Here is an 18,436-nt window from a genome sequence, read left to right as displayed (position 1 = left end):
TATTCACAATGGTTTTACCTAGTTTTCGATTTTTTGCCAGCACAGTCGTATTTATTTTTATATGTAGTAACTAGTGAGTTAAAATTAGTTTGTTCAAATGTTCTTATTTAACGGTAATAATTTTCGAGATTCTTTATTCAGAAAACACCTTAACATGATTATCTTTTAATTATTTTAATTTATTTTTAATATACTATCAACTGGAAGTTAGTTATTGACATTGTAGGCAGATAGGCATTGATACGCATACGTAATGCTTTTTATATTTCGTACCAAATCAAGTTTAACTATAAACCTGACATCAATGATCATGCTATACTTATTATATATACTTATTGCTAGTGTCATTAGCGTTCATTATCATTATGTTAACCGCTCACCCGGTGTTAAGCTGTGTTTCTTATTTCCATCATCATCATCTATGTTTCAATATTATTAATATTAGGTGTGATAAGCTATGTATATACATACATACACACAAAAAATATACATATTTATGTATATATATATATATATATATATTAGCGTGTTTATCATAAAACTCAACTAACTCATTCCGCATCACTGGCTTTTTTCATTAACATTATGTCCTTTTGTAACTGTTATATCCTGTGTATATTTATATATACATAAGAATCAGACAACTTTCGTTGAATTTAGAAAAATGCATTTGCCATGCAAAGTTTAGTCTCGAATGTCAATTCACGACTGTTCAACAACATGCGAATATTAATAATACTTATGCAAGTGACAATTGTACCATTATTACTCAAGGTTCTTTCGCTTGTTGTCATTAAATTCGAGTTTTTATAGGAATTTATATAAGGATTATTGCCGTTTCGATGGTTTCTGTCTAACACATGCGTGCGTACGTACACAGCTGCATATATTAAATAAAGATACATAAGAATTTATATATTTAAATGATGAAAGTCATCATTGTAACTTTTATTTTGATTCTCCTAATGTAAGTGATGCTAAGATGCGATTTGTCTTTTCTATAAAATTTTTTCTTTATACGACGGCATGTGATAAAGTAATGTTCAACTATGACTACGATCGATCAATCATTCATTCATTCTTTCATTTATTCATTCATTCGTTTATTTGTTCCGTCAGGTAACAACTTATTAAATAAGAAAAAAATGCGAAAGAATGTGATTTAATAATATCAACAAACAGATAAATTGAAAAAGTTTGAATGATATTTGAAACTTTCTCAGGTAGGCGGGCAAAAATATACAAATGGTTTTTTGTATTTAACATTTTGAAAAACACACACAAACTGAAAAATCAGTCAATCCTCTGGTCAATCAATAAAATTAATCAATCAACAACTCAAATAATCAATCACTTAACTAAAAATCAATCAATCGTTCATTCATTCATTCACTCAAGATAATATTTGACAGGTTTTCCGTCTGGGCCTTTCTGTTTCACACCCATCTTCAACTCCAACTTCCTCTTCTGGTAGGCAAATAGGAGATCAAAGATGATAAATACTTGCGCGGCCGATATTGCGAGAGATGAGGCGAAGTAGAAGTTGGCATTGGCGCTTCCTGCATACATCCACAAGTGCCAGAGAACCGGGCCCAAGATGGTCGCCACAATTAGTGTAATTAGTGATAAAAAACTGCTTCTTAGATGTCTGTATGGGTTGGTTTTTGATTTTACAAATTAAAAAATATTAATAAAATAATTCATTGACTAATCGATCCATCCATGAAATAATCATCAGGCAAGCTTATCAATCTACCAACCCACCATCCAACCAACCTACAGACCTAAAAGTATGACTCCAAAGAAATATCATAGACCCCCAAAGTGCCATGTCCCCATAACTAGGATAACTTTTAAATACACAGGTGAATGCAATCGATAAATAGGCAGCAAAGAATGGGTCGGCCACCAGACGACAGGACAGAGGGAGAACGTAGAGGAATGCATGGATCTGAAACACACAAACAAAGAACAGCCTGAAATGTTCAAACAGTTCTGTGAAAAAGTACCAGAATATACCATAGTTGGGGCTGTGGTCAGGGGCATTCAGGATGAACCCAAATGTACAGTGCAGAAATTTCCAATTTCCTTCAATTTGATGTGAAAAGTATAACAAAATTCCAAAGAAACTTATGCAGGCAATTAAACTTTGAAAGAATGAATATATCTTGATGTGTTTAATTGTCTTTGTTTCTTCTTCATCTTTCCTTGATAAATATATTGTCAGTGGTATCAGCAGGACAATGGGGTACAAAGATAAATAAGTGGCCCCAGCTATGGAGATGCACATCCACAAACGATTCCTTCTCAAAGCTGAATGGAAGCTTAACACAATGGCAAGATTGTTGAGTATGCCAGTGCTCCTAGCTACACAGGAAGCTATGCAGATGGGATTCAACATGTAGGCAGCCACTGTGTACAGTCTGTTCGTTCTTACTGTTTCATTTTTTATGATTATTTCTATGGCTGTTGGATGGTATGTTGCTGCTTCTTTGTTTTGCTCATTTAGGACTTGAGAAGCAAACAGTGTACCTATTTTATAAAGCAAAACACCAATTAGAAAATCAGAAATTATGAATAAATATTTAATTGATGATCCAAATAGTTGATCCATTTTGTCCCAGAATGCCAGAGTTAGGGGAGCTTCATGGTAAACGTCTCCATCGTACGGGGAAATCCCAAGTCTCGTCAGAGTCAGTCCCTCCGTCAGACGTTTCCAACTGGTAACAGGCGTAGAAAGTTCGTTACGATCTGACAGCCAAACGGCAATGTCCGTATCGAAAAGTAGAAGTCTCAGCACTGATCCGGTAAGCAGAATTAGATAGACGCTTAATTCCATTTCTGTTCAAATCTTTTTAATTGATTGAATGCTTTTAAAAAAATAAGTAAAAGTAAAAATAATATTCGGTTATTTCAGAAAATTATTTTTAGGCCACAAAAAATGAGCTTTTAAAACTTGAATAGATTTACATTTAGATAATTCATTATCGCTCGATGAGAGAGATGTGCTTTCGCAGTCTGAAAAAGTGTACATTTAACGGTAACCATAACAACCAGGTAAAAAAACAACTTTGTTAATTGATGTGTAAAGATGAAGCCGCTTTGTCAGTTTCGTTACAAATTTTGAAATTTCAGACTAAAATTTTAAATAATTTCTCGAATTCATTGAATTTTCAACTAAATGGAAGATTTGTTTGATGAAATTCCCGCTTTGGAAGAGTTAATTCCGAAGATTGTAAAGTTTCAGGTAGTTGACTAAAAAATACATTTACGAGTTTTTGAATTCTAAAAAATTTTACTTTTTAAACCATAATTAACAAAGAATTCTTTAACATTATTTATACATTTTATATTACATAAAAAGTAATATTAATCAATTAATTGCGTAAAAATCCGCTTTTTATTTTCTAAAAACGTCAAATTAACCAACTTTTTCTACATAAATTTGAATCATTATATGTCCCTTCAATGAGATTTTCACAGATGCTATTGTGAGAAATGTATTAAGTAATTGAAATAATGCATAATTTAGTTATGTTTTGGTTGTTAAGTTTATTAATTATAAGTACACAAACCTCTAAGCATCATAGGCGTACAAACATACATACGTACATACATACACAAAAAACACACACAATACATTCAGGCTTTGTGGAAAGGTTTCCATGTAAGGAATCAATTCAGATCTTTGAATGCCAGTTATAAAAAGATATTTGAAGAAATCGAAGAAAAACATTTTTCAGAAAAGTTTCTCTCTGACAAATTGCAAAATAAATTGAAGACTTTTGATCATTTTCGTAAGAAAAATAACGAAAACCTCAATAAAACTTCAAAAATTGTAACCTCCAATGGTACAAGTGAATCAAACTCTACGGAGACCATTGTAAAAAGTATTGAACCTTGCATTATTCGAATATATATTGCGAATAAAATTCTATTTCATAATTTCATTTAATAAAATCATAGTTGATTATGGAAATATATAAATTGTGACTGGAAAATATAGAAAAATAGTTTTATCTCGGCAATATCGTAGATCCTCCTGACGTTAGTGACATGAAACAGAAACTCGTACACGATTTCCTATGGGTCCAACAGGCCATAAGGGAAAGAAAAATGGTGGTTTTATTATTTATACTTGGTAATAATATAAAATAATTAATATTTTTATAGTTAATTCAAAAGTTAATATTAATAATAATAATTTATATTATTTCTCTTTGCAGTTTCTAAAGAATCTAAACTAAACTTTAAGAAAACTCGAATGCGTTATTTCGTTTACTTGTGTATTTAATCATTGTTTTATTTTGTTGTTGTCGCGATGTTATTAAATGGTGCTGAGATCAAACTTGTGAAGTGTTTGAAATTACTTTAAAGCAATAAAAACTACAACGACATCAACTCAACATCCACAGTTATAAAAAAAGTTATATCGGTCTTGGAAACAAAAAAAGTCCTTAGCTGTCTGAAAATTTGCCTTTCAAAGTTTTAGGCCAGAGCAGTAATGAAGGAATTTTTCATTTTCAAAATATCCGGCCAAAACGGAAGAAGAATCAGCAAATTTGTGACTAATTTATGGTTGGTTTTAGGAAAAAATTGAATATCTATAAATAGAGTATCAAATATAATTCAGTAAAGAACAAAATATATACACATGTATGCATGCAATATATAAAATTATGTGTGAGTGTGTGTGTGTGTGTGTGTGTATGTGTGTGTACATCGATCAATTTTTGGCAAAACTTTGCGTCATATTCGGGTTGGGTACATTTATATATATATATATATATATATATATATATATAGGATGTATATCTATATATATATATCTATATATATATATATACATATATGAAAAAAGTAGAAAATTTAGTCTAATATAAACCGTGGATGAATAAAAAAGATGAATGAAAGTTGGAACGAATAAATGAACAAATAAACAAATGGCAAAACTCTAAAATAAAATAATTGCAGGAAAGTAAGAATAAATAAACTCAAAAAAAAAAAATAAGAAAATGAACTCGACCCCTGAAAGACCGACAATCCACCAGGGCAGTCTGAATAATTTAGGCAGAACGGTCAACGCCATCAAAACGAACTACAACAAAGTCCTACCGATGGTTACGGATACCGCGGAAAATATATCCGGATTGGGAGCTCCCACTCCCATCAACAACAACTTCTCCCCGGTTAACATAGCTCTTTCCGGGACTCCCGTTGGAACTGTGATGGATGTCGAACATAATATCAAGAATAATTACAATAATAATTATAGTACCAATAATTATGAAGGGGTTAATTATAATAGGGACGACCGTGGTCACACGTCTTACGGGAATTACGGAGGCCCGCCTATGACAGCTGGTGGATTGTATCCTGTTGGACAGCTTAATGAGGGTTCGTTTGCAACATCGGATTTTTTTCAGTGATGTTTTGTTTAGTTTCGAGTTATTTGGAAGCCTGCATTTGCGGTGGTGTAACTTGACTTGTATTTTGCGAAAATTGTCCTAAACCTGAGATATGAGAGTGGATTTATTAAAAATTTTGTTTTTAGTAGCGAGGAGTGCAACTGCACCAGCGTATGAGGACAACATCAACAACAACATGAATGTAATAAGTTACGAAAATGACTTTTACAACAACAACAGCCACAGCAACAGAAACATCAACAACTTCCAGCCAAGCAACAACGTCTCAATCATCGACAGACAACCGGTTGCAGCAACAACTACGAAAACACTATTTAACAACAACCACAACAACAGTACCTACGCTACCAAAAACTGTCGCTGCCCTTGTTGTGAACGCTACAAACGTAACGGTTTCAGCCACATCAACTACAACAACGGAGTAAGAAATGCGTGGAGCGATTCCCAACAGAGTGGTGATGATTTCGATTTTTACGATAAACTCGTTTTCCCAGAAAATTTGCGAGATTGGAGTTCCGGATTGTGTGGGTGTTTTCAGGATTGCAAAGGATGTTAGTGGCAGTCATTCATTCATCTATTTATTCATTCATTCATTCATCCATTCATTCATCTTCTGTTCCTTCATCCATCCATCCATTCATCTTCTGTCCTTCATCCACCCATCAAAGGCGCCTATTGTCTTTTCTGTCAAAGTTGCTTCCTCTGCGAACTTTCTTTCCGTCTGAGCGAATATCACTTGGGGTCGCAACTCTGCGGCCAGACCTTCCTTGTGGCCCTCAGGACCAAGGCCAGAATGAAACACGGAATCAAGGTCGGTTTGTGATTGGTCGATCTTGCTTGGTTGTCTGACTGGTTGGCTGATTGGTTGGCTGAGTGGTTGGCTGATTATTTGTACACATACACGCATACACAGAAATACGCACACTTAGGCACAACACACATACACGTGTGTATATGTGTATATAATACAAACACAAATTGCACAAGTAAGAACACGCAAGTTCGATCAATATGCATCATTCTGTTTTTGCCAAAAAAAAATATTTTATAAAGGTATAAACCGAGCAATAATATCAATAAAAGTAATAATGTTTGAAAATTATGAAAATGAATAAAAGTAATCAGATCCACCCACATCAGTATTCATCACAGCTTTTAAGAATTATAATGTGAAAAAAGGGATGGAGCGTTTCAGTATTCGTTAAGGGTAGTGCCGCCGAGTATAATCGGATCGATACTTGCTTTGATATTGACGGTTGCATAGGTTAACTATAATTTATGTAGCGCTTACGTACACACACACACACACGAACGCACTCACACACACAATACTCTAATCACTTTGCTTTGTTTGCATTTTAACACCAATTGCAAACAACATAAGCGTAACGTACATATGGGGAATAGGATATATTTATTTAAAAATTCTTTACACACACACACACACACACACACACACACGCACACACACACATATCTACACACATTTCTTTTGCAACTATGACAACCATCGCAAACAATTTATCGGCAAAAATATCTCATTCTTTGTTATATGTGTTTGTTTATTTATGTGTGTGTGTGTATTTTGGTGCGTGTGTGTGGGGATATATAGATAGGGTATATATATATATATATATATATATATATATATATATATATATCCTTTCCTAATTCCTAATTTCCTTCAAACCAGGGAACGATAATGAAGGATATATGCGCCATGTTCTTTTGCACCCCATGTGCCATTCATCAAATGTACAGGGAGCTAAATCACGTGAACAGTAAAAACGTGTAACGTCATTAAAAAATTAGATGTGACGTCAGAGAGATGGGCTGGTAAGTTGTGGTTAAAATATTATTTGGTTAAGTGAATAGCTGATAGCTCGAAACATCGAACTTTACAAATCAAATTTTTTCACTTGAACCTTTTTCCCAATATTAAAGCTTTCCAAAAATATTTTAATTTTGTTAAAATATTTAATTAACAAATTAAATATATCTGCGTAGAAATACGCAGTAGAAAATGAAGTTTTTTAAAAACCATTATTCAATCGTTCGTTCTTTCGATTTTACTTTGGTTCATTTATTCGTTCGTTTGTTCGTTCATCCGTTCATTGTTGTTCATTCGTTTATTCATTCATTCATTAGTCAATTTATTCGTTCATTTTCCCATTCATTCATCAAATCATTCATTCATTCATTCATCACAATAATTTATCTGCTTGCTAAGATAATAGTGGTTTCGTTCTCTTAAACAAACCAATTAAATATAGAATTTCTTATATACACACACACACATTTACGCACACACACATACACACACACATACATACCCGGTGCGAAGAAAGAATTATGATGAAACTCTAGATATTTTATTTCTGACAAAATTATTGATTCATATATTATTAATATTTGGATCCGTGATCGTAGTTTCAATGAATGAACCTAAGAGGGAATGAGTGGAGATGAGGAATGAATGGATGAATGAGTTGATGAATGAATTAATGGATGGATAAATGTATGAAAAGATGGATGAATGAGTAAATGAAAGGATGAGCAAGAAAAAGAAAAAAATATTGCATCGGATTCTGAGTAATTTAATTAATTTTGAATAAAATGATCACAAAAAAAGATTTGAATTGAGTCGAATCGTATCGAATAGAATCGTATCGAATAGAATTAAATCATGAATCGAGTGTCTCTTTATCGAATAAGTATTCGCCGAGACCGGTCCCAACTCTTTTAAGATTAGTGATGTGAGAGGACATCTGGTAGATGGTCTCCACTTGCTCATTCAAGAAATCATCCTCCAGCCAATTCGTTAACTGTTCGTTATTGATGTTGTTGTAAATAATATTGTATTATATACAAACTAACAAACGAAAAATGAGTGAATGAATGAATAAATGAATGAATGAATGGATGAATAAATGAATGAATGAACGAACGAACTAAAGAACACAACTGACGTGGGGGTCGGCATTGGAGGAGGCCATCTTGTGGATGTCCAGCAAACTCTGATAGACAGTTTTTTCGAGCTGAAGGGCGGCCTCCAACGCCTCCAAACCACTCCCCCAGCTATCTTTCTCCGCTTTCTGCAAATAAATTTTGAATATATTATTATTATTATAATTTATAATGCCTACATTAACATAATTTTTGCAAACTCCACCCTTTCCTAAAATAACAAAATTCATTCATATTCCACACACGTTTATGTTGGTATAATCCAGACAAATGTTAATCAAGAATGAATTAATATAATTTATACAAACTCCACCCACATTTACGGCATGCAAAACAACGGCTCCTCCCCTCTCATTAACATATTTCATCAATTTATTCGAGTGCTCGCGTTCCTCTTGTGAAAGTTTTTGAAAAAATTTATGGAAACCTTTCAGGGCTACGTCGTCTCTGTGGAAGTAGCTTGCCTGTGGGTTATGAATATTAATTAGGTGGCTATAAATAAATTACTGAACCAGTCAGCTTTACAGTTATTCATGTAGATGTCTTGTGAGAAGAATGATACCATTGATGACATGATAGCATCAACTAGAGAAACTAAGAGTTTGAACGTGAATCAAATATTCCGACATTCCTACATAGGTCAACAAAGAATTACATTCGTGAAGTCCTTGTGTCACTATAGTTGAATGTCAGTACAATTCAACTGCTACAAACTACAAAGCGATAAAGACCAGGTTTTGTAGAGGCCGACGGTCGCCAATGTCTGAAAGGCCGAGACACGAGGAAGGAAAAGACGTACCCATAAGTTAACATGAGTTTTTTGAAGTTTAAAACTTCATTATTACGTTGTTTGAGTGTTAACTAGGTAATATTGAATATTAATCGGGTTATTATGAATATTAATTACCATGGATTATGAATATTAATTACCATGGATTGGTAGACGTAGCTGGCGTGCAGCTCCATGTTGATCTGCTTGTTCAGCATCGCCTCGCACTCCACAGCGAAGTTGTGTCTGATTCTTGAAAACGACATCTTTCAAGTTCTTCTCAGTTTGGCTGAAAATTATAATAATTATTATTTATAATAATTAACATTAATATAATTACAATTATTATATTATACTATAATTATTGTTTGCTAGATTCGTGAGAATTGAGCTATAGTAATGAAGTTTTCTTTTGCAAATTGGTTATACAAAGTGTTTTGGGATTATGTTAATAAAAACAAAATCTAACCGCAGACAAACGAACGAAAAGTCAACTGGCAAAAAGTTTGAGTAACTAAGATTGTATATATATATATATATAAAGAGAGAGAGAGAGAGAGAGAGAGAGAGAGAGAGAGAAAAGAGAAGAGAAGAGATGAGAGAAAGAGAAAAATTTTCATATGTCCAGGTGTTTGAAATGTATTTAAAGTTTAGAATTAGGATCTAGATCAAAGTACAGAAAAGTAATGAGACAAAGTCATCATCATCATCATCATCATCATCTTAATCTTCGTTGTCATTATTATTTATTAATTATTATTATGTATTTTTTCAGCCATCAGCGTTATCGTCATCCTCAACGTCATAATCATCACTATCATATATCATTATCAGTTTTATCATCATCAACTTATTTTCATCTTGTCAGCAACGCTATCGTCGTCATCATAATACAAACTGCAGATGTACAATTCAATCTACTTACACGCACACACACGCAAATCCAGTTTCGAGCAAAGTTTAAAGTTTAACAATTCAGATACAAGTTTCCATCTCATAAAATGTTCCCTTAAAAACACGATGTTAGTGATCATCTTACGCGGGAATGCTCTTTCTAATCAAAAATATTTCATAACCATTTTATTTTAATTTACAAAATCAACATTATTTTTAGATTTCAAGTTTAACGAAGCGACCAATAACGTCACGAGCACCAGCTACCCTTAACAATGTAATCATTTGCCAGCCAATCAGCGTTTGCTTGAAACTATCGAGCGATTTTATCGGTCGGTAATTATAGAAACAAACAAACACTTGTTAATTTATGTATGTTATTCATAACCACAACAACCACAACTACTTTATTCATTTAAAATTCATTTAAAATCAGAATAAATACACCTCAACCAAAATTATTAAAAAACTTTTCCCTATTGAAATGAATGTGAGTGCGAGGTTCAAAATTCGCATAGCGGGCAAATATGATATACCGACACATCGCAATTCAAATCATTCCACTTCAGATTGCCCCACAGGTGAATGCACTCCTCGCCACTCGTAGCACCATTCGGTTCGCCACCGTTCCAGTTGAAGTAGCTGAATTCCTGATTCTCATTGGTCCAGATGTACTTCCTGTTAATGAGGCGTCCAGAGGTCCAATAGGCGTACCCCGCATAATTTGTCTCACAGTTGCCTGTGTCGGGTTTTCAATTCATTTCCACTTTTATGTGATTTTATTTCAGTTTTATTTTTACACCACACGCACACACACACACACACACACACACGCATGTACGCGGTAGGCGGTGAGGATCTCTCTGCATTCAAATGCGATGACAGCTAAAGCAGCGTCAGGCATTTTAACTATTTAAGAAAAAATCTCTCACGAACTGATGTCGGGTTTGTCGTGCTCGAGGAAAGCTCTGACGTACTCTTGGTCCTGAGCTGTTTTGATACTAACCAGTCTGCCGTTCGGTGCAATCTCAGCGCACCTCAGCCTAGCTTCGAACCAGGACATCTTGCGGTTGATCACACGCAGATTCTTCTCAGTGCATGAGTGCTGCGATACTGAAATCGAGAAAGAAATTAGTGAATCAATAAATGAATTAAATTACTACATTTTTGATTATTTTAAAATGTATTTTGATGCTAAACTTTAGAAGAAGAAAAACCTGTTAGGGATGTCTCGCAGAGTATCAGCCATACCGTAAGAACTGCCGGATATTTATGAAACATATTCCTATTATTATTATTATTATTACAATATTGTAACAATTATTATATAATATATTATAATTATTATATAATAATTATTATTATCATAAAATTTCTAATTTAAACGCTACACTTAGTAAATCTGCTATCGATAATAATTTAAAAAAAACTTATATTTATAGAGGCGGTTTGCACTGACTCCATTCAATACTTGGTTTGAAATCATTGATCAAGTCTCAACACACAGATTTTCATAAATATTATTATTATCCTGCCATCAGATGATAAGTGATTGACATGCGGGCCAACTCACCCCACCCGCACTAAACACTTCGACTGTATTTATGAAACTTTTTAATAAATTTAAAAAAATTAACTTAAGTTTGCGTATCTGAAATCTTCATTTTATTGCAGTTAAAATCACAAAAATATCACAGATATGAATTAAAATAGAAAATCTGTTTTGCAATAAAAGTTCATAAAATCAAGTCTTCTCAGTTCCGTCACAAAACTTTAAAATAGACGAATGAGTAGATAAGTTAGTTATTAAAAAGTATGAAAAGAATGAATGAATGATGAAGGACTGAATAAGGACAAGAATTAAAACTGTATATCGCCAATGTACGCAAGCAATTGATGAATGGCTTCATGAAGGTCTTGCGGGCTCTCATAGGTGTGGCATCGATTCAAAGCAACATTATTTTTGTTACTGAATGTTGATGAACTTACTCTACCGCCACCACTACCGCCGCCTTCATGCGTCAACTGGAAGGCAGTCCAGGAGTGAATCATCAAGTCTGAATCATCACGTATCTCTGTAACTGTTCCCAGGTCCAAATCACTGAGACAGCTTTCCAGGAAAGTTAATTTTGATATCATGGTGCTCAGCGAAACTTCAGACTCGTGCATAAAACGCATTCTTTGTTGCCTGTAGTCTGCGTAAAACTCGTTAACTTGTATTAGCAGTCCTTCCACGTATTTGCTGATCTCATTTTTCGCTTTATTAGCCCTAGATTTAATTTGGAATGTGACCTCTTCTTCTTCTTTGTCTACTAGTACTGTACTCTCCTTGAAAGCTTTAGATTTTCTTACATGTTCGGCTATTGAGGTTTTAAACCAAGAAATCAACGATTCCAACTTTAGTTTCTCTTCATGAAGCTTGATTCTGATGTATACAGTTTTATGATCTCGATGCTGATCCACGTAACATTGGGCACAGACGTAAACATCGCAACTTAAGCAGTAAACGTTCAATTGCAAAAGTTTGTGCTCCGAACATTTTTTGTTAACATTTTTCTTGTTAATATCAGGATTCTCGGCAACGTTAAACTTGTTGCGATCACTCAAAAAAAACCCGCAAACGTTATGCGAAATGTTTGCCTTGAATTTGTTATGCCAAACGAGACAATTAACACAGATATGTTGCCCGCAATCCAAGCAGAACCTCTCTGGACAGCCCGCGCCACATATTTCACAAAAGCTCATTGCAGGAATATTTACAAATGTCTGAGTCTTCGTCGTTGGTTCATTTTCATTTGAAAGAGACTCGGGATTTTGTTTTTCTTCACTGCTAACTGCGTTCATATTATTTTCTTCAATTCTTAGCCGATTATTTTTCAGGCAATACAAACAGTTGAACGTGCATGGTTCTTGCCTGACTTGTGAGTTGTCGGCAGCTGGGTCGATGTTTTGTTCTTTTTCAGCATTAACATTTACTAAATCAAAAGTCTCTACTCCACCACCAACAGAAGCAGCAGCAGCACCAGCAACAATATTACTTTCAACATTACTTTGAACTACTGTCGGAACATCTTCAGAAGGATCCAAACTGCTCGACTGAGAGGAACTCTGCTGGTCGGCACCCGATGGAGAAACGAGAGATTCCTGTAGAAATCGAATTGGTGCATTTTCAAATTCCTGCAAAGAGAAGGGAGTTTTGGATTTTCTTCCTCCGAATTCCATGCGTGCGGCTGTTCTGGAGAGGAATGGAATGCATTTATTTCAAAATTGAATTTGATTAAAGGATGAATTGTAAGCAGAGAATATCAAAAATGTTGCAGGAAGGCAGCGGATCTCCTCAAAAACGACGACGTAGCATAAAAAGTACGGCGCCCATCTATCAAATGATTCGCGAGAGCATACAAAATTCGTCGAAACGTTTACAATTACACCGAATTCACTAAGACTAAAATATAAATAAAACATAACAAATTGATAATGAGCAATATAAAATCAACTAACTTTATATTGAAACTTCAATTAGCCAGTCTTGTGACGTTGGGAGAATAAAATGATACCTTCTTTTCACTTTGCATTCTAAAACTGCCGCAAAAAATAATTATATAACTGAATAAAAATATACACATACATATTATGCAAATACAAAAACACGTTACAGGTACAACAAATACATACATACAATGGATACAATGAAGTATCACCTTTAAGGCGGAAGGATTGTGAAACTAAAAATAGCACAACAATTTCGTAAATTACAACAGTCTTGTCACGTAGCTATATCACATTTGCAGTTTCCAAATACCTCGAAATAATTCAGCGCGAAATACGGCACATCCAGCGACTGAACTGACTCGGTGGCTGAACATCATCACGGTAATGACGTCGGAAAATAAATAAATTTAAAAAATGACTCTTGTAAATTTCATTCACGATTTGGATTGCGAAGATAAGAAGTTGGAAAACTTGAAAAAGAAAAATAACAACCTTATAACTTCACATACACACACACACACACACATATATATATATATATATACGTGTGTGTGTGCATGTGTGAGTGTATGTTTACGTATGTATGCATGTATAAATAATATCAGCAACAATGAGAAATATAATAATATATGCAATGATAACGATGGTAAGAACGTCAAAAATGATTAAAAAGGTGAATAAAATGATTGTGAATGATGAAAACAAATCAATGTAAGAGCAAATAAATAAATTAATTAGTCAAACAATCAATAAAAAATCAAACAAATTCAATCGAACAATGATTTTAAAAAATAAATAAGATTCATTTTTTATTCAGATTTGGGTTTTTCCGACCCATCCATAATCTCCACCTCTTCTCTGATTGGCTGAGAGCCATCAGCTACATCGCCCAATGAGCTTTCAGCATTATCTTTTTCCTGTTGGGCTCTTTTTTCTTTGCGTTTATTTATAGGTAGTGGGTTACTCTTGCATTGTTGGTAAAGTGCAGACAGTTCAAAATCACGAATTATATTCTCCTGAAAATACAAAAAAAATTCCATTTATATTATTTTAATAATTATTCTATTATAATTGAAGAAATTATGATTATAAACGAATTCGTTGATGAAATAATTGTGAGCATTAGTTAAAAATTATGAATGGAGTACAGTTAAAAAAAAGGTGAATGTCTAGAAACATATTGATACCAATACTTTAAGTATTGCTATACATAAATATATGAGAGAGAGGGGGAGAGAGAGAATAATTCTTAACATTAATTCAAATCTTCAACAAAAAACATTCTTTCTTAATTGAAAATTTAAATTGAAAAACTGTACAGCATTAATGTAACCATTGCCTTTAATGAAATGAACCATACAGACAGACGAACCTTGCAAAAGACAAATTTGGCCAGTAGCTTTCCCTTGGAATTAATGGCTGGCCGCCTACGAAACTCTTTGCCTTGCTGAAATAAGATGACTGTCGGTAGCTGCTTGGACCACGATGATATGTCTATGTTGAATCTGTTGTTGATGTTGTTGTTGTTGATTTGATGATGTTGTTGGTTTGTTTTGTAATGTTGGTTTGTCCATGAAATGATTAGAGGAAGAGTAATAGAGATATATTTTATATTTTAAAATGACAAACATAATTAATAACTATAATAATAATAATAATAATAACAATAAAAATATAATAATAACTTTTTAGCAACATCTGGAAATCTGGTGACATCCATCTTGCCAAACTTCAAATTATCCAACGAGAACCTGATAACAACGACAGAAAATAATAACACCAACAACAATAATAACACTAACAACAATAATAACACCAACAACAACAGAAATAACAATAATGATAATAATAATTGCAACATACTTGGCAGATAGCTCAGCGAATTGTGGTGCAAAGTTACCACACGTCGGTGCCCATGCAGTGTAGAACTCGATCAACCACACTATCCTTCTGTCTCTCTCTAATTCGTTCTGCATTGGAGTTGGGAGGTTAGTTAAGAGGAGGGGTTAGTTGGGGGAACGGGGTTATTTGAGGGAGGGGGGTTATTTAGGGGAGTGCTGGGTTGTTAGTTTTGGTGTTTGTTATGTAGTTGGTGGTGCTTTTATTGCTAAAGATTATGTTGGTATCTGTATTTGAGTTTATGCTAATGCTGATTTTAATACTGCCTTTTATCCATATAATCAACCAATCAATCAACTAATTAATCAATTAGCCAACAACCAAACATTTACACAACCGGTCAACCAGCCAACCAACCACACAACCTCAAGATTAGGCCCTCTGAAATATGTGATGAACTCAGGTCCCTTGTATATTGGCTCAGGTAGGAATATAAGATGTACTACAAACATGATGTAATATGATTAGATAATGTTCAAATATGAAATAATAAAATTAAGTGATGAATTATATATAAATAAATTAATTAACAAATAAACAAACATATATATACACATACATACATACATACAGAAACAGGCAATGATATAGAGGGCGCCATACAAAGGGTTCTGTCTAAGGAATAAGACAGAACTCAACATCTTGGCAAACATACAGACTGTCTGGATGTATAAACTGTAGGAGGCTGTTTTTAAATAAAATAGAGTTGGGTGATTAGTTTATCTCTATAGGGTCAACTAATTAGTGATAAGATGTAATTGGGTTAGGGTTAGATTAGGATAATTTAAGCAAGAATAACTCAACTAACGTGTCTTCCTATTCTTCATGACGATGACACAACCCATGAACGTCATCAGCTCCCATTCTCTCTGGGGAGTGCAGATACAAAAATAAAATAAATAAATCAATGGATAGACGGAAATACTTTTGTTTTTATCTTTCAACTTTAGTTTCTTTCATTTTATAGTTTATACTTATTTATAGCTTATTGCTCTCTAATGAATCTTGCAAAAATAAAACTAAAAGACAAAAACTCATCACCTGATCAAAAATGATCTCAATTTATTTCATGCATTAAATTGGAATAATTAAAAAATTTGCAAATCGATAACAAATAATTAAAATAATAAACCATAAATGATGGAGCTATTATTTAATTTTAAATTCCTTGGTGATAAAAGAAAAATCAGGGAAGTTTAACAAACTAACCAATTCGAGTTGGCAGTCTTCAAAGATGGCGCTGCAGAACGGTTCGCAAGTCTTTAAAATGAAAAAAACGACACTCAAAAACAAATTGCCTATATAATGGGGATGCAAAAAATGTCCGAACTTCGAGCCCAGCAAGCCGGGCATCTTGGAGATCAAATTTTAAAGGTGAATCGAGAGTCAACCAAGTAGTAATAATTTGTTTTCTTAACGAGGCAAGCAAAGAACTAAAAGTTAAAAATAATGACGGCAAATTTTTAAATTCAAATATGTACGCAAGCGTGAGAATCATTAATTGAAAGTGTTTAGTGAAAATTTCACTTTAGAAACATAATTTATTGTGTTATTTAATGAATACTAAACTGATAAGGTAAAAATTTTGTTTCTTTGACCAAATGACTGATCGATCAATTCGATCAATCGGTCGGGCTATTTGACATGCTTGGATTGTTGGCTTACGACATAGCATGGGTTTTAACGAGCAAGCTATATGAAATATTTACTTGACTTAATATGCTTAAAACATTGTAGTGATTCTATTTAATTTTATTTAATAGAATTATGTATTATTAATTTTTTTTTTCGTTAATTTGAATATAAAAACTGCTTTTGGTCCGGTGAAATCCGGTGGCTTACTGAAGCCTTATTGAAGGTAGGCTTACCAGGATTGAACTATAGTCACCCTTTTTTTTACACTCTTCGATCATGTTAAAAATTTGATTGCTTATGAAATAAACGGCCTAAATAAATCAAAATTGTTATCTGAACAACTATCTTCATTATACTCAATAAATACATTCGTTTCACAATTTATATGTATCACAATTATTTTTTCAATATAAATATAGAAATTGCTTTTGTCTGGTGAAAAACAGTGGCTTACTGAAGCCGTAAGTTTGCTTAATCGGATTTTTTTTTCATGTACCTATACAATACTATGAGATCAATCAATCAATCAACCAATCAATCAATCAACCAACCAATCAATCAACCAATAAATCAACCAACCATTCATTCAATCAACTAATCAACCAACCAATCGACAAATCAATGAACAAAATTGAATGAACCAAATAAACGCAAAAAAAAACCAAAAACAATTTCGAGATTTTAGTAAAGAAAGAAAAACACAATAGTTGCTTTTATTTGAATTCATTCACAAATGAAAAGTGATGGTAAATTAAAGTTTTAAAAACGTCAATTTTTTTGAAACTTCGAATTTTAAACAAACAAATAGGTATTACAAAATATTGACCGATAAAAAATTATTATCCATTATTATTATACACACTCCTTAGTAGTTCTCTGAGAATGATTCACGTAACATGAACATTTAGTAAGAACAGTTCACAACATATCAGAATGATTAAATCAACATACCAAACAGAAATTATTTATACATGCATATATACAAAGTAAATCATGAAATATCCAAAATTTATATAACCAAATTAAAAAAAACTAGAAACCAGTCAACATTTAATAAATAATTAAATAAATAGACATTATTAAAAAGATCGTTCAAAAAGATAAAATTTAAGACGACGAACAGAATAAAATGTTGTTTGTTTTGTTGGTGTGGTGCTGTGAAGCGAAAACAAACACATCACACAAAACTAGTAAATAGTCGCAAGAATAGTAGTCAGTCACCTACCTACAATTAAATTACTCTCAGGGCCCTAACTTACTTATAATCATTAACTCAACTCACCTACCTACAAATATGTATTTCTACGCTTTTGGAATTTTAAATGATTCAAATATTTTATTTAACATATTT

At 33.2% G+C, this 18,436-nt stretch overlaps 6 protein-coding genes across 6 annotated transcripts in view; 2 read left to right on the top strand and 4 right to left on the bottom strand.

Moving 5' to 3' along the window:
* Positions 1 to 3,011, bottom strand: part of HELRODRAFT_187585 (hypothetical protein) — a 3,474-nt gene extending 463 nt beyond the window's left edge. The window contains exons 1-2 of the mRNA XM_009031515.1: positions 1,785 to 3,011; positions 1 to 1,648 (exon numbers count right to left, since the gene is read on the bottom strand). Coding sequence (XP_009029763.1) covers positions 1,390 to 1,648; positions 1,785 to 2,839 — 1,314 coding nt within the window. The 5' untranslated portion in view covers positions 2,840 to 3,011 and the 3' untranslated portion in view covers positions 1 to 1,389. The remainder of the gene's footprint in view (positions 1,649 to 1,784) is intronic.
* Positions 3,012 to 3,181: 170 nt separating this feature from the next.
* On the top strand, positions 3,182 to 4,247 carry HELRODRAFT_181722 (hypothetical protein; the record flags this gene model as incomplete). The annotated part of the gene is made up of 4 exons (XM_009031514.1): positions 3,182 to 3,247; positions 3,647 to 3,890; positions 4,037 to 4,119; positions 4,227 to 4,247. 4 exons carry the CDS (start codon positions 3,182 to 3,184, stop codon positions 4,245 to 4,247), a joined length of 414 nt encoding a protein of 137 aa, XP_009029762.1.
* Positions 4,248 to 5,015: 768 nt separating this feature from the next.
* On the top strand, positions 5,016 to 7,224 carry HELRODRAFT_181721 (hypothetical protein; the record flags this gene model as incomplete). The annotated part of the gene is made up of 4 exons (XM_009031513.1): positions 5,016 to 5,397; positions 5,555 to 5,850; positions 5,924 to 5,980; positions 7,123 to 7,224. The coding sequence occupies 4 exons, from the start codon at positions 5,016 to 5,018 to the stop codon at positions 7,222 to 7,224; spliced, it is 837 nt and encodes a 278-aa protein (XP_009029761.1).
* An 889-nt stretch (positions 7,225 to 8,113) lies between these two features.
* On the bottom strand, positions 8,114 to 9,431 carry HELRODRAFT_89898 (hypothetical protein; the record flags this gene model as incomplete). Its single annotated transcript, XM_009031493.1, has 4 exons — positions 8,114 to 8,254; positions 8,399 to 8,524; positions 8,714 to 8,860; positions 9,327 to 9,431. The coding sequence occupies 4 exons, from the start codon at positions 9,429 to 9,431 to the stop codon at positions 8,114 to 8,116; spliced, it is 519 nt and encodes a 172-aa protein (XP_009029741.1).
* A 1,131-nt stretch (positions 9,432 to 10,562) lies between these two features.
* HELRODRAFT_181719 (hypothetical protein) lies at positions 10,563 to 11,340 on the bottom strand (the record flags this gene model as incomplete). The annotated part of the gene is made up of 3 exons (XM_009031512.1): positions 10,563 to 10,798; positions 10,996 to 11,172; positions 11,277 to 11,340. 3 exons carry the CDS (start codon positions 11,338 to 11,340, stop codon positions 10,563 to 10,565), a joined length of 477 nt encoding a protein of 158 aa, XP_009029760.1.
* A 361-nt stretch (positions 11,341 to 11,701) lies between these two features.
* HELRODRAFT_194375 (hypothetical protein) lies at positions 11,702 to 16,803 on the bottom strand (the record flags this gene model as incomplete). The annotated part of the gene is made up of 8 exons (XM_009031511.1): positions 11,702 to 13,294; positions 14,386 to 14,567; positions 14,924 to 15,056; positions 15,237 to 15,302; positions 15,415 to 15,521; positions 16,014 to 16,135; positions 16,259 to 16,319; positions 16,660 to 16,803. 8 exons carry the CDS (start codon positions 16,801 to 16,803, stop codon positions 11,920 to 11,922), a joined length of 2,190 nt encoding a protein of 729 aa, XP_009029759.1. The 3' UTR covers positions 11,702 to 11,919.
* Between the last annotated feature and the right edge of the window lie 1,633 nt (positions 16,804 to 18,436).

This window comes from Helobdella robusta, assembly GCF_000326865.2.
Source record: "Helobdella robusta unplaced genomic scaffold HELROscaffold_75, whole genome shotgun sequence".
In the NCBI taxonomy this organism is placed as follows: domain Eukaryota; kingdom Metazoa; phylum Annelida; class Clitellata; order Rhynchobdellida; family Glossiphoniidae; genus Helobdella; species Helobdella robusta.
This window is presented reverse-complemented; position numbering and strand designations above follow the sequence as displayed.